Consider the following 15,459-nt stretch of genomic DNA (forward strand, 5'->3'; position numbering starts at 1 on the left):
AACCTGCGCGATCCTCCTGTCTCTGCCTCCCAAGTGCGGGGATTACAAGTGTGCGCCACCATGCCCGGCCTGATTCATCTTTTTTTTTTGGTGGTACTGGGGTTTCTGGAAGCCCTTCTACCTCCGGGCTACACTCCCAGACCTATTTTATTTTTGGAAACAGGGTCTCTTAAGCCAGTACAGCTGGCTTCGAACCTGTGTGATCCTCCTGTCTCCGCCTCCCAAGCGTGGGGATTACAAGTGTGCGCCACCACGCCTGGCCTGATTTATCTTTTAACTAAACATTCAAGCACCCTCAAAGGAAAGAGTGAGGTGAGGACTCTGTGAGCCTGTGGCCAGCTTCAGCAGGTGGCAAATTGTAGGGTCCGAGCTTGCCAGCTCAATATGCCTGCTCCACATTATTTTACAGCAAAGCCCAGATGCTGAGTCACTTCACCAGGGAGAGAGAGAGAGAGAGAGAGAGACAGACAGACAGACAGACAGACAGAGAGTGAGTGTGTGTGTGTGTGTGTGTGTGTGTGTGTGTGTGTGTGTTTCGGTGGTCCTCAGAGGCATTCTACCTCTGAGCTACAACCCCAGTCCTATTTTATTTTTTACTCTGAACCAGGGCCTAAGTTGTGGAGGGCCTACGAAGCTGAGGCTGGCTGTGAACCTGTGGTCCTCCTGTCTCAGCCTCCTAAGTACTAGGATTACAAACATGCACCACACCTGGTTTGGCTGTGTGTGTGTGTGTGTGTCACACCGGGGATGGTGCCAGGGCTAGTACATCTCTGCCTCTTCTCAATGGGCCACAGAGCACATTCACTGAAGCCACACTGTGTCTGGTAACGATGTGAGGACTGCGTGTTTACTTCAGAGGGAATTTAAAAATTAGCACCACAGGAATCTTGTTTCATGATTTTACAAACATGGGCTGAGTGAGCTCAGTGGCACATTACTTGCCTAGCATGTGTGAGGCCCTGGGTGGCATCCCCAGTACAGCCAAAAATATGTAATAATAATAACTGTAATAATTTCATAAGCAGATATTGAAAGAGAAAAACTATCAAATCACCAGGGATGGTGACTCACACCTATAATTCTGTCTACCCAGGAGAGTGAAACAGGAGGAGCCTTAGTTTGAAGCTAGCACTGGCAATTTCGCAAGTCTTTCAAAAAATAAAAAATAAAAAGGAGCTGAGCCTGGTGGCACACGCTTGTAATCCCAGTATTTGGGAGGCTGAGATAGAAGGATAGCAGTTCGCGGACAGCCTCAGCTACTTAGTGAGACCCTGTTTCAAAATAAAGACTAAAAATTAGGGCAGGGGGTGTACCTCGTAGGTCAAATGCCCCTGGGTTCCATCCTCAGACCCCCCAAAAAATAAATAAATAAAAAATAAAAAGGGCTGGGAATGCCGGGTGTAGTGGCACACACTTGTAATCCCTGCGCAGGTTCGAAGCCAGCCTTAGCTGGCTTAAGAGACCCTGTTTCCAAATAAAAAGTATAAATTAGGTCTGGTCAGGCATGGTGGCACATGCTTGTAATCCCCGCAATTGGGAGGCGGAGACAGGAGGATCTTGCAGGTTCAAAGCCACGCTGGCTTAAGAGACCCTGTTTCTCCCAAAAAAAAAAAAAAGTATAAAATAGGTCTGGAAATGTAGCCTGGAGGTAGAAGGGTTTCCAGGAACCCCAGTACCACGAAAAAAGAAAAAAAAAAAAAAATAGGTCTGGGAGTGTAGCCCGGAGGTAGAAGGCCCCTGGGTTCCATCCCCAGTACCACCAAATAAAAGGGGGAGGGGGCACTGGATGCCCTTGGGTTCAATCCCCAGTATCTCACACACCAAAGGGGAAAAAAAAAACCCCAACAACAACAAATAACAAATGCTTGGCTTCACACAATATTTAAGACCCAGTTTACTGTTACATATGCAGTGTCCATAACGCAGCCCAGGCTTTCAACCCAAGTCCAAGCAATACCATCTTGAAATGTAAAATCTACCTCTTTCCGTAACTTCTCAGATTTGCGGATGTCCTGCCGCATGGAGCTGATTTTCTGCATGGCCACCTCCAGCTCCTCCTCTTTGTCCCGGAGCTGCCGGGACACCTTCTGCTTCTGGGAGCGAAGCTCGGCCATACGCTCGCTGAGCTCCGAGAACTCCTGCAAAGCCCGCTTTCGCTGCTGATGGGCATCTTTAAGTTCTTTGGTTTGGGATTTCAGTCGCTCCGAAGCTTCAACAAATTGCTGACAGGAGAGAATTAAGGCGGCTGTACACCTGCTTAGCAAAGATTTGCATGGCTGGAAGCTTGGACCCTGAGTGATGGCAGAGGCTGGCTGCGGACCCACCTTCCTGGCAAAGCCTTGCTGCGCCCTCCAGCCACAATGTGCTAGAGCGGAGCACCAGACTCACTCCAGGAGACGGCCCGCCGCAGGGCCGCCTGCTGACAGAGCAGCCTCAGACTCACCTCCTCCTCGCTCATGTACAGTCACAAGGCGGGAGCGGAGGGAGCTCAGCAGCTGACTTAGTCACTCAACACACACAGACCTCCCGAACACATACAGTCACACTTCACTCGGTGGTGGGCACAGGTTCTGAGAAACTGTTAAAAATATTTCACTATGTGATCAAAGTGTGCTTACACAGACTACATACACCAGCTCCAAAGTCACACAGTGACACAATTTTACTCAATCACCGCTGTATATGTAGTCTGTTACTGATTCAAATGTCGTTGTGTGGCCAAAGTTTGCTCATGAAAATGCGTAAGATGGATAGATTGATTGGTTGTGCTAGGGAGTAAACTCGGGGCTTCTACTTCTGAGCTAGATCCCCAGCCCTATTTTGAAACAGGGTCTCACTAGTTGCTGAGGCTGGCTTTGAAACTGCAATCCTCCTACCTCACCGTCCCAAATATTGGGACCATAGGTGTGCACCACCAGGCCTGGCAGAGGGTGTCACTACATTACTACAGGCCACACTGCAGGCGTGTGCCACTCCGCCCGGCCAGGCTTAAATCAAGTGATGCAGAGCATGACACCATCACTGGACACATCCCCTCCCTAGAGTCTGAGGTCACAGCTGGACCTGGCCACTGCTGTGCTGACGACTCCAACCTTCTAGCAGCTGGTGCGCAATCTGGCTATTTAGTTTGCTGCAGCCAGTCAGTGATCACACCTGCTGGTCTGAGACTGGCAGAGTGGGGTCCACTCAGTGGCATGACAGTGACCATGCGACAAGAAGATGCCAGTGAGAGCTTGAATCTGGAATGTCACCCAAAGGCCATGCTTTCAAGACATGGTCTCCAGCTGGTGGCAAGACAGGGGGGAGACGTTAAGAGGCGGGGCCTGGGGAAGAAACTAGGTCGCTGAGGGCGCACCTCGGAGGGACCACTCGGCCCCTGGTTTCTTCCGGTCTCCTGTTTCCTGGCTGCCATAAGGCAGCTGTACCACATACCCCACCACCCCACAGACCATGGCAAGGCCCCTGTGGCGTGGACTGAACCCTCCTAAACTGAGCCCCAAAATCACTCCTCCTTTCAGTGGTTTCTTCAGGTGTTCTGCTGTGGAGCTGGAAAGCTGACTGACACCACGTTGAATCACTGCAGGGGGCTGACGCTGCAGGTGGGCTTCAGGAACAACCCAGGCTTGATAACAACCATAGACTCAATAAGCTAGGTTTATTTTTTATTTTATTTTATTTTATTTTATTTTATTTTATTTTGCAGGTCTGGGGATGGAACCCAGAGGCATTTGATCTCTGAGCTACACCCCCTGCCCAGTTTTTTTATTCTTTATTTTGAAACTGGGTCTCACTGAGTTGCAGAGGGCCTTACTAAGTAGCTGAGGCTGTCCGCAAACTGCGATCCTCTGGTCTCAGCCTCCCAATTGCTGGGATTACAAGCGTGCGCCACCACGCCCGGCTTACTGAGGTAATAAAATAACACTTTTAGAAAAAAAAAAGGTCCTAATTATGTTAGCGCACCAACACTGAGCATGAAATTTGATGTATCTCACTGAAAATCAAATTTCTCAAAGCTACAGGGGAGCCACCCCACCTCATAGCTAAGCAGGCCCCCCGGGGAAGGTGCGAGGCTGCTGCAGGGGAATGGAGGTGGGAAGGGAGAGCCCTGCACCTTTCAGCCTCTGTGGACTCCGCCATTCACCCACTCAGAACGGGGGAGATGCTGACGCCTCTGCAGGGATGGTCTGAAGATGACGACGGCAGAGTGCGTGCCGCCATGGCTAGGGCATTCAAGGCTACCCACAACCTGGCCCCACCTGCTGCCGCCCAGGGAAGCTAGGCAGGGACCCATGCAGCAGAGCGCAGGCGGGCCCCTCTTGCAGTACCTTGTGGACCTCCTCCTTCTCCTGCCGCACCAGGCGGTACTGCTTTTCCAGGCCCTTCAGGCGGTGCGTGGAGTCCTCGTGCTCTTGCCGAAGAGTTACTGTGTCCTCCAGCTGGCGCTCCAGCCTGTTTGAATCTAGGCAAAAAAGAAGTTCATGTCAGCCAACCTACTGCCAAGAGGTCACCTGGCGACCCACGCGCGGCGTGTACTGGAGTGAGCGGCTCTCTGGACTTTATTCTCATCGCTCCCCCCAGAGCCAGGGACCGACAGAATCTTAGGTACCGGCACCCACCTGTCTCAGGCCCTGCAAAATGTGTAAGCCAGCACGGCGCCTGGCCCTTTCGCAGGATGCAATAAAAGCTTCAGGAAATAACTGACTCAACCACAGCCCCTTTCTGGATCAGGGCAGTGGGGTTCAGATGGGAGATGGAGAGAAGAGGACAGGCTCCATGTGTGACCTGCGCAGATGTGAGTCGCCAACAGCAGAACCAGCCTCTGCGGGGTCAGGGGTCACAGCTCACAAGTGAGCTGAGCCTGCAGGAGGCTTTGAGAACCAGGAATCACAAACAGACGGCGGTGCCTCAAAAAAACAGGCAGCACCATGGATGCAAGGGGAAGCCGTCAGAGCTACAGAGGGAAAGCAAGAGTTTACACAGAGTATGTAAGGAGCCGGGTGTGGTGGGCTTGATTGCAATGCCAGTACTTGGGAGGCTGAGACAGGAGGATCGCAGTTCAAGGACAGCCTCAGCTACTGAGTGAGGCCCTTTACAACTCAGTGAGACCCTGTTACAAAATAAAGAACAAAAATTAGGGCTTGGGGTGTCGCTCAGAGGAGAATGCCTCTGGGTTCCATCCCCAGTACTGCAAAAGAAAAAAAAAAAAAAGGAAGGAAGGAAGGAAGGAAGGAAAGAAAGAAAGAAAGAAAGAAAGAAAGAAAGAAAGAAGAAAAGAACATGTAAGGAACCAGTTGTAGCTGGTAACCACAAAATTGTATCATCATAACCACACAGGTGGATATAATTTTTAAAAACATACTGAAAACCTCCAGAAGTCTAGGTTTACTAAAGCTTCTTTTTTCCTGCTTTTCCACCTTATAAAAGGAATTGAAAATTTCCTTTCAGAGATTAATGCTAGCCAAGCATGGTGGCACACACCTATAATCCCAGTATTTGGAAGCCTGGGACAGTAGCACCACAGGTTTGAAGTCAGCCTCGGCCAGACACTCAGCAATTTAGCGAGACTCGGTTTCAAAATAAAATAATGAAAAAAACTGGAGGAGTGGCTCGGACACAGAATGCCCCGGGTTCCACCCCAATGCCTCAAAGGGGAGGGACGCCAGTGTGAAGAGCGGCGGTGAGCAGCTACCCCGCTTACCTGCCACCTTGTTCTTCAAACGTTCGATTTCCTCGTTGAGTCTTTTGACCTCCTTGTCGCGGTTCGAGTTGCCCAGGGCCCGCATGGAACCGTGGAGGGACTGCACGGTCTGGGTGGACTCTGGGGAGACACGCGTGAGTGTGGCTGGCGTGCACAGGAGGCAGCACACAGCCGCACGCCTCCCGCCACTCACCCTGCAGCTTCCGGCTCAGCTCCAGCTTCTCCTGCTCCAGCCTTCGTATCCTCCTCTCGTAAGCTTCGATCTGCAGGCTGTTCTCCAGGTCCCGCTGCACGTCCTCATCTTTGGTTAAGGTGTTAGACTGCGTCATGCTCTTCAGAGAGCCTCGGTCAGAAAAGCAGCTGCGAGACACAGCACCGTGCATTTACACCCAGCACTCCATTACTATTTAAACACTTCCTACAGTGAGAAACAGCCTCTCTAAAGTGGCACACGAGACACTTGTGAAAGGCTTCACTGTGTATGGAACCAAAGCTAGATGGGAGCCTGAAAAAGAAAGGACCTCAGAGCTAGTCAATGCAGAGCGCTCTGTGAGGGAGTTGCCCAGGGCCCGCATGGAACCATGGAGGGACTGCACTGGGAACTTCCAAGACGGGGCTCCAGTTCCACCAGGACACGAACACCGCTGCTCACTGGCAGGCCACCAGGGGCAGCTAGCAATGCGCCCCGGCTCAGCTTCCTATGGCTGAAGGGGCTCCCGCAGCTGCTGGCCTTCCTGCACAGCAAGCCCCCCCACGGGGTCAAAGACAGTCCCCCGATGGCTGGGTCTTGGACCGTTGCACATGCTCTTTGATTCTGTTCTCTCTTTAGGAGGCACAGGCCTGCCACCACCCACCTCGGCATATATGAGTGTGACAAACGCTTGTATCAATCGGCAAGGTCCAAGGAGGCCACGCCCCGAGGAAAGAGGCGTCATCTCTGGCAGAAATACTCCCTGCTCTTAGATTTCTACATTAAAAAGCTCCAATGATGTAAAACAGGATCCCAAGAATTAGGACTGTGGAAGAAATTGAGTCCATGAAAGATAAATTTTCTAGTAAAGGGCAGCCAGAATTCAGGGGCTGCAAAATTCCTTTCGGTTTTTTCCGAAGGCAGGTCCTTTGATCTAAAGATTAGCTCCCAGCACCTCTCTGCTAGCAGGGGAAGCTGCAAACCCACCTCCCAAAGAGATGCAAAACTGTCTCTGGAACCTGGGCCATTTGTTTTTCCTCTTAAGAGATGCTAATAAGCTCTTATCTGGCCTTAACAAGCCTATCTTAGGACTCAGCAGCAGGACAGTATAAAACTCAAAAGTCTGCCCCAAAATTATGCATTAAAGAACAATTATAGAAATCCAATCACCTGTGTTATAATGTTTTTGCCCTGTTTTACTAACTGTAATATAAGTATTGCCTTATAGGGAATGGCGGAGCAGACAGGACCAGATAAATCTGCAACGCAGCCCATGGATCTTGATAAAGAAGGGCCTGGACTAAGCCCTAGAGACAAAAAGACTCTGGAAGGATCAAAGGATATCCTAGAAGACTGAATTTCCCCAAAACGGACTTTGGGTGTGAACCCCCACCTTTACAGATGCCTGCCTGTTCCAGATGCCTTTCTGGACTCCAGACCTTGCCCCCTAAGGCTCACCCAAGGCCAGAACCCTGATTCCAATGACAAAGGCCAAGGGGAGTGACTTCAGTCACCTAGTCCCAGACGAATCTTAAACTGTGACTCCATGGATCTTCTTTTATCCTGTTTACACTTAATGCCTCACTATTGTCCTTTGGTGCTTACACGGGGTATTGGGTATAAATACTGGTGATGGAAATCAAAACATTGTCAGTTGCACAGAAGGCAGTTGTCCATGTCAATAACTATTTCAGATTTTTTTTCCCCGGAGAGGAATCTCCACTTTTAGCGCAGTGAACAGGAATTTAAAGGAGTTTATTTCATAAAAGGGAAAAAATCACTGCAGATAAGTGGCTGCAGAAGTGCAACCTAAGCCCTTGTCCATCTTTCTGAGGATCTCGGTCCCAAACGGACTCAGTGCCAGATTTGCCCCCTAGGACTGAGCAAGTTGGTTTCAGCACAGGCCAGGAAGACTGGTGCTGCTATGCTGAGCCTGATAAGGCACCAGGGCACATGGCCCTGTTACGAAACCTGTCTCTGCACAGGGGCTTGACAGACTAGGCTACTTTGGCCCTGTGGGGGTCTTTCCTGGGAGGAGAGCCCAATCTCTGCAAGTGTGACAAGTGTGGTGAGCTGGGATGTACTAGAAAGGCCGGAAGCCTCTGGGCGCAAGGTACTAACCCCACCTGTCCACCTAGAAGAGCATCATGTCGCTATCACGTGGGCTCCTCACACCTAGCGACTTCCCACAAGCTCGAACGGAAGTGCGCCTGAAGACCCTCTCGCCGGGGCCAGCCAGACGTGCTGTGAACCCTTTCTGGACCCTCCTTCTGGCACGGGCTCCTTGTCTCGTCTCACCTTATCTTCTCCATGGCCCCAGTGTCCTGGTAGAGGTAGAACACCTCGGGCAACACAAGTTTGCAGAAGCCACTGGGAACACTGGCCAACAGCCACAAACGCCTCCTGCGCACACACAAAGCCAGGGCCACACAGGACGGGCGCCCTCGGCGCTGCGCGCTTCACACTGAGGCAAAGACCGTGTTCCAACTCCTGACGGCACTGTGGAACTGAGGGTCCAACTTCTAAAGCACAGTGCTCTACAGGAAGACGTGCTCAGCGGGGGGAACTTGGCTTAGCCACTGCCTTCGGCATGAGCACAAATTCTTTAACACTGAAGGGCCACCAGGCAGGTCAGTAAGCTATGGCATGAGGCATCAGCACCACCCACAGCCTGCTCCTCTACTGACCACGGGCTAGGAATGGCTTTCACACTTTCAAAAGATTGTAAAAGAACATACAACAGACCACAAAACTCAAATTATAGTCATGTGTTGCTTGATGATGGGTATGTGCTAAGAAGTGCAGCGTTAGGCAATTTGATCGTTGTGCAAACACTGCAGTGTATATACACAAATCCAGGGTAAATCAGAAAAGAGATGCAAGGAGCTGGACGTGGTGGTGTAATCCCAGTGCTTGGGAGGCTGAGACAGGAGGATCGCGGTTCGCGGAGAGCCTCAGCTACTTAGTGAGGCCCTCGCAACTCAGTGAGACCGTTTCGAAATAAAGAATAAAAAATAGGGCAGGGGGTATAGCTCAGAGGTAGAATGTCCCTGGTTCCATTCCCAGTAAAACACACACACACACACACACACACACACACACACACACACACACACACACACAGCAAGGAACAGGCTGCATGTGGCTTGGGGAATTGTAGCAGTCACCTTTATAGCTCGCTTTCCCTCCTCTCCTCCCTCCCTCCTTCTTTATTTCACCAAGAATTAAAGCCAGGAGCATTCTGCCTTCTGGACATATCCAGCCATATATATATAATTTTTATTTTTGTGGTGGCCGTACTGGGGGTGGAACCCAGAGGCTTTCTACCTCCAGGTCATACTCCCAGACCTATTTATATTTTATTTGGAAACAGGGTCTCACTAAGTTGCTGAGAGCCTCACTCAGTAGCTGAGGCTGGCTTCGAACCTGTGCGATCCTCTTGTCTCAGACTCCCAACCACTGGGATTACAAGCATGCACCACTATGTCCAACTTTTATTTTTATTTTTGAAAGAGGATCTCACTAAGTTGGTGAGGGCCTCACCAAACTGCTGAGACTAGCCTTGAACCTGCCATCCTGTCTCAGCCTTCCCAGTGCTGAGATTACAGGCGTGTGCCACCACATCTAGCTTTGTGTGATTTCTTTTTGTGATACAGGCCATCACATAATAGAATACAGTATAGCAAGGATGTAAACCAGCTGTGTAGTCTTTTTCTATCAGTATCAAGTGTTACACACCATATGTAACTGTTACACTTTTATAAGACTAGCAGCCCAGGGGGTGTGTTTAAACCAGCAGCACTACACACACGTTACTAATGCACTGTACCATGGCAGACCTTACCAGGGCTATGGTGTCACTAGGTGACGGTGATTCTTCAGCCTCGCTGTCATCTCACAGAACCACCACAGCACAGAGGATTCACTGACCAAAACATCACAGGCCCATGACTATGGTAAGTACTCTGTGCTTCACAGGAAGCAGCTGGCCTTGCTCTACACCTGCAGTAACCTAGTGGGCATTTCCAACAAACCAAAATCCTGTGTCTCACTGCGCAACACCATCAACCTCTGGGCACACACATGCACACCCATAAAGCCTACTCTCAGCACACACCTCCCCAGGGAGGACCCAGCAAGGGAGGCGAAACCTGGACATACCTTTCTGTCGTAAATGTGAACCCAATGAACGGCAAATGCAATCCAGAGAAGCCCGTGTGAGAGCCGGGAGGTAATATTTCCTGCGGAAGAACACAGTGTGAACGAAATCTCTACACCACCACGCAGCAGCGTGGAAGGCCTGCAGGGGAACGTGGCATCTACAGACTCCGAGTTCTCAGGCCTGGCTCTACCCACTGCGTGCACACCACAGTGAGGAGAATAAACGCACCATCACAACGCCAGCCTTGACCAGGCTAGTGACTGCCAAGCTCTGTAAAGCCACAGAACCCATTACTAAGCACGACTGTCTACACAGACAAAAGTGGGGGCACCTGTAGCCTCTGGGGGCATAGAGTATGGCTGAGACTTAAGGTTTATGGCGTAAAATAGGCCCCAGGCAGAAAGAAGCTCCAATCCAAAGGCAGGCTATTTTAGGTAAGTTTGTTACAACTCTTTTTTTTTTTTTTCAAGTGAATGAACTTTCTTTCATAAAAATAAAACTAAGCCAGGCATGGTAACACACACTTGTAATCTCGGTATACTTACGAGGCTGAGACAGAAGGATCACAGGTTCGAGGACAGCCTCAGAAAGTAGTGAGACTCTCATCAATCTAGTGAGACTCTGTTTCAAAATAAAAATAAAATAGGACTGGAGGTATAGCTTGGAGGTAGAATGTCCCTGGGTTCAATACCACAAGAAAATATACATATAAAAAGTGTTTATCTGAAGAATTTAGTGTGAAAAGTTTTGTTGTTGTTTGTGTGTATATGTGGCCCTGGGGATAGAACCTGGGGGCATTCTACCTCGAAGTGACACCCCAGCCCCACTTTATTTTTTGAAACAGGGCCTTGCTAGATTGATGAGCATCTCCCTGCGTGCTAAGGCTGTCCTCGAGCCTGTGATCCTCGTCTCAGCCTCCCATGTACTGGGATTAGAGGTATGTGCCAAGCCCAGCTTGGAAATGGTTATTTGAAGTCTATGAATAAACCTTGGAGCAGTGGAATAACTTTTTCTTATCCGCGCGGCTTGAAATTCAGCTCTTACTTTGAATGCGGAGCCATCTAAACAAGCACTGAGTGCAAGAGGGCAGTGTCCTCAGGAAGCTGCAAGGAGTGCAGGACTTGGTCCCACCTTGAGGATCCTCTAAACAACCTGCAGTTTCCCTGAGGCCAAGGCCATTCAAGGTAAGAGGCCAACAGGGATAAAACAGATCCAGCAAACGATATTATTTCATATTATTGAGGAAATCTCTCATTTGAGGAGGACGTTCTTCTTTCCTTCAGTCAAACCTCAGTTTCTCCAAGCTCAAAAAGTCTCACATGTAAGGGCCTGATGAGATTCTAGAAGATAAAAGCCATTTCCTGAGAGGGAAGGTGAGCCCAGGCCAGCCCCAGCAGAAGTCCATGATCTGCCAACATCTCCGTGGTCATCACCACTCTCAGCTGGGTGAACTGGTCTGCACTGAGGATGCAAGGGCAGACCCTGGGACATTTACTGAGCTCTGGATCAGATGCCAAGGTCGGCTCCCCTGGTGTCTTCAGTCTAAATCTAAAGTGGTGACAAGGTGGTGCTGAGGCTGAGCACAGCAGCGCGTGCAACACTGCTTTGAGAAAAAAGGAAAAGAATTCCAAAACAAAAGAGCTTGAATTTATGAAAATTGAGTAATCCAAGCCGGGCGTGGTGGCGCACACTTGTAATCCCTGCGCTTGGGAGGCTGAGACAGGAGGATCACACAGGTTCGAAGCCAGCCTCAGCTACTGAGTGAGGCTCTCAGCAACTTAGCGAGACCCTGTTTCCAAATAAAATATAAAATAGGTCTGGGAGTGTAGCCTGGAGGTAGAAAGCCTCTGGGTTCCACCCCCAGTACCAAAAAAAAAAAAAAAAAAAAAAAAAAGAAAGAAAGAAAGGAAGAAAGAAAGAAAGAAAAAAAATTAAGTAATCCATCTTCTTTTTGGTACGTGTGTCTGTGTACATGGTACTGGGGATTGAACCCAAGGGCATTCAATCTACCTTTGAGTTACACCAGCAGCCCTTTTTATTTTTTATTTTAAAACGGCATCACCGGGCATGGTGGCACACACTTGTAATCCCAGTACTTGAAAAGCTGAGACAGGAGTGGTCTGCAGCAGCCTCAGCTACTTGGTGAGGCCCTCTACAACTCAGTGAGACCTTGTTTCAAAATAAAGAATAAAAAATAGGGCTGGGGGTATAGCTAGGGAGTAGAATGCCCTTGAGTTCATTTCCAGTACTACATTAAAAACACAAACAAACAAAAAGAGGGTCTCACTAAGTTGCTGAGGTTGGTTTTGAACCCGTGATCATCTGATTATCATTCTCCCAAGTACCAGAATACAGGTATGTACCACTGCACCTGACTTCATCAATTTTTTTTCTTACTGGAGATTGAACCCAAAACTTTTCATTCTACCACTGAGCTACACCCCAACCCTATTGTTTTGGGTTTTTTTTTGTTGTTTGTTTTTGGTGGTGGTACTGGGGTTCCTGGAAGCCCTTCTACCTCCGGGCTACACTCCCAGACCTACTTTTACATTTTTATTTGGAAATAGGGTCTCCTAAGCCAGCGGCACGGCTGGCTTCGAACCTGCGTGATCCTCCTGTCTCTGCCTCCCAAGCGTGGGGATCATAAGCGTGCACCACCACGCCCGGCCAACCCTATTGTTTTTTAAACAGGGTCTCACTAAGTTACTGAGGCTGGCCACAAACTTGGGATCCTCCTATCTCAGTTTCTCAAGTACTAGTATAAGAAGTGTGTGCCAGCTGGGCGTGGTGGCGCACACTTGTAATCCCAGCATTTGGGAGGCTGAGACCAGAGGATCGCGGTTCGCGGACAGCCTCAGCTACTTAGTGAGGCCCTCCGCAACTTAGTGAGACCCTGTTTCAACATAAAGAATAAAAAAATAGGGCAGGGTATGTAGCTGGGAGGTCAGATGCCCCTGGGTTCCATCCCCAGACCCAAAAAAAAAAAAAAAAAAAAAAAAAAGTATGTGCCATCATGCCCAGTTATTCCCAAACCTTTCTATTTCTATTTTGAAACAGGGTCTCACTAAATTGTTACAGTTAACCTCAAAACTGCAATCTTCTTGTTTCAGCCTCCAGGGGACTACAGGCCCTACCATACCTAGCCATCATCCACTTTTTTTTTTGGTGGTACTGGGGTTCCTGGAAGCCCTTCTACCTCCGGGCTACACTCCCAGACCTATTTTTTATTTTTGGAAACAGGGTCTCTTAAGCCTGCGCAGCTGGCTTCAAACCTGCGCGATCCTCCTGTCTCCGCCTCCCTAGTGTGGGGATTACAAGCGTGCGCCACCACGCCCGGCGTCATCATCTACTTTTTAAAAGGGATGCTGAGGACTAACCTGAAGGCTGGGGTAAAAGGTACTTTCTTGCAACAACTACCAAATTTTTCAAAAATCAGTGCAGTTCTAGCGTATAAGTAATGCCTTCAGCCTGACACTGCTAACACCCAGCCCTTCTGTGAAGCAGCTCTGAGAATAACAGCAGCTCTGCACTTACAGCATTTCTTAGCACATCATCATCCACGTCAAAGTTGGATGTGTCAGAAGGACTGCTCACGTCGGGAATATAAGGCGCTTCCAGATTTCGTATGTTTTCCCAATTCAGACCTTCAAAAAATGCGTGTTTTTTGAAGTCCTCGATTCCATTCTGCCCTAGCCGGCGCTCTCTGCTGCAGATGAGTCTCTGAATGAGGTCTTTGGCTTCTTCAGAGACATCTGTGACGTGGGAAGGGAACTGAAATCGCTCCTGAGTGGGGGCGAAAGGACAGTGAATGGACAATCAGAAAACCTACAAGAGAGGGAGTACAGCAGCTCCAGAGCAAAGTCCTTTTTTATTTATTTTTTAATTTTTTGGTGGTACTGTGGGTGGAACCCAGGGGCTTTCTACCTCCAGGCTGTACTCCCAGACCTATTTTATATTTTATTTAGAAACGGGGTCTCACTAAGTAGCTGAGGCTGGCTTCGAACCTGTGCGATTCTCCTGTCTCAGACTCTCAAGCACGGGGATTACAAGAGTGCACCACCACGCCCGGCTAGCAAAGTCCTTTTTATTTCATGACAACTAAGCGTAAATCAAAGCTAGGGAATTCTAATTCCAGAAAGGCAAGTAAGAAAATCATTAGTCTCTCTGGTTTGATATCATACTGCAAATAAGTTAAAACGACAAAATTTTGCCCAGCAAAGCAGCAAAGCACATGGACAGCACGCTGTGGGGGATCCCAGAGGCGCGGTAGTGCCTTCTGCCAACATCCAGGGCAAGTCCGCACCTCAGCGCTGGGTCTACAGAGGCAGTCACAAAAAGAAAATGTGGCCTTGCTGTGACTATGCTAGCTCTGGACCAAGAAAAAGCAGCTTACCTAAGTGGCATCAAAAAGGGACTCGTTTTAAAAGACACAGTTCATACAAAGAGTAAGGTACGGCTCTGAGTTGACACAGAAAGATGCCAAAACCCACCTGAAATGTAATGTGAGGCACGTTTCGAATACACACACCAGGCCACGAATACTAGTGGCAGAGTGGGCCTGAGTGCCTTCAGCACTTGCGTCTATGCCTCGTGTCCCCACAGAAAGGGACGATGGGAAGGTTAAATAGATGAGTGCACAGAAAGCCTGGCCAGCTGTGCCGATGCTGGCACGTGGTAGCAGCAGGCTCTGGGGTCTGCTGAGCCCCGCGGGAGGGGCTCGCCATATGCTATATGCACATGTGGAAAAAACTTTCAAGTATAGCTTTTATTTTTATTTGGAATGAAATATAATTTGCCGCTTTCGTGATAATCTGCTCCCCATAGAGCAATTAGTGGAGACACTGGCTGGAGACAGCTCAGGGTCTCAGTTGGAGGTTACGGGCTGCGTGTGGGCACGCGTGTGTGCATGAGATCAGAGCAGGCGAGGAAACAGAATGCCATGGCCATCTGGCAGCGGATGGCAGAGAAGTGGCATCAGAAAGACATTTGAGTATGGAGAACAGAGAAGAAGATACAGGATAGAAGAGGAAATAATCATTAAAAAAAAGATGCAGGCAGGCAACACTGAAGTGAAAAACCAGTGGCTCAGAGAGAAAGAAGGAAGGAATGGAGTCCAGGAAGGTGGCCTGGGCGTGGAGCTCACAAGGACTGACTGGCCAGCGATCTAGAGGACGACTAGAGCTGCAGGCGACATGGCCCGTGGGCCGCCCACGCCGCTCACGCCTGGCAGCCACGGAGCCCGGCGCCTTTCCAGAGTCACTGCTCTTCCAGGGAGCCCCGCTCAACAACCAGGAGGCCCCAGGCAGCGGGAGCCCAGTCCCCGGGGCCGCAGCCCCCACCGCGCCCCCTCCCATCCCGCCGGCCTGCTGACCCTGGACTCCAGGCAGTAGGAAAACAGACATGAGAACA

At 49.7% G+C, this 15,459-nt stretch overlaps 1 protein-coding gene across 1 annotated transcript in view; it reads right to left on the reverse strand.

The window, feature by feature from the left end:
- CDC42BPB (CDC42 binding protein kinase beta) overlaps window positions 1-15,459 on the reverse strand; it is a gene marked incomplete at both ends in the record, with an annotated part of 113,308 nt that overhangs the window by 32,458 nt on the left and 65,391 nt on the right. The window contains 6 exons of the mRNA XM_080707347.1: window positions 1,980-2,222; window positions 4,326-4,459; window positions 5,699-5,818; window positions 5,892-6,058; window positions 10,050-10,129; window positions 13,585-13,833. Of these exons, the coding sequence (XP_080563473.1) occupies window positions 1,980-2,222; window positions 4,326-4,459; window positions 5,699-5,818; window positions 5,892-6,058; window positions 10,050-10,129; window positions 13,585-13,833 (993 nt within the window). The remainder of the gene's footprint in view (window positions 1-1,979; window positions 2,223-4,325; window positions 4,460-5,698; window positions 5,819-5,891; window positions 6,059-10,049; window positions 10,130-13,584; window positions 13,834-15,459) is intronic.

The sequence above is a fragment of the Muscardinus avellanarius genome (genome assembly GCF_963383645.1).
Source record: "Muscardinus avellanarius genome assembly, chromosome: 12".
In the NCBI taxonomy this organism is placed as follows: Eukaryota; Metazoa; Chordata; class Mammalia; order Rodentia; family Gliridae; genus Muscardinus; species Muscardinus avellanarius.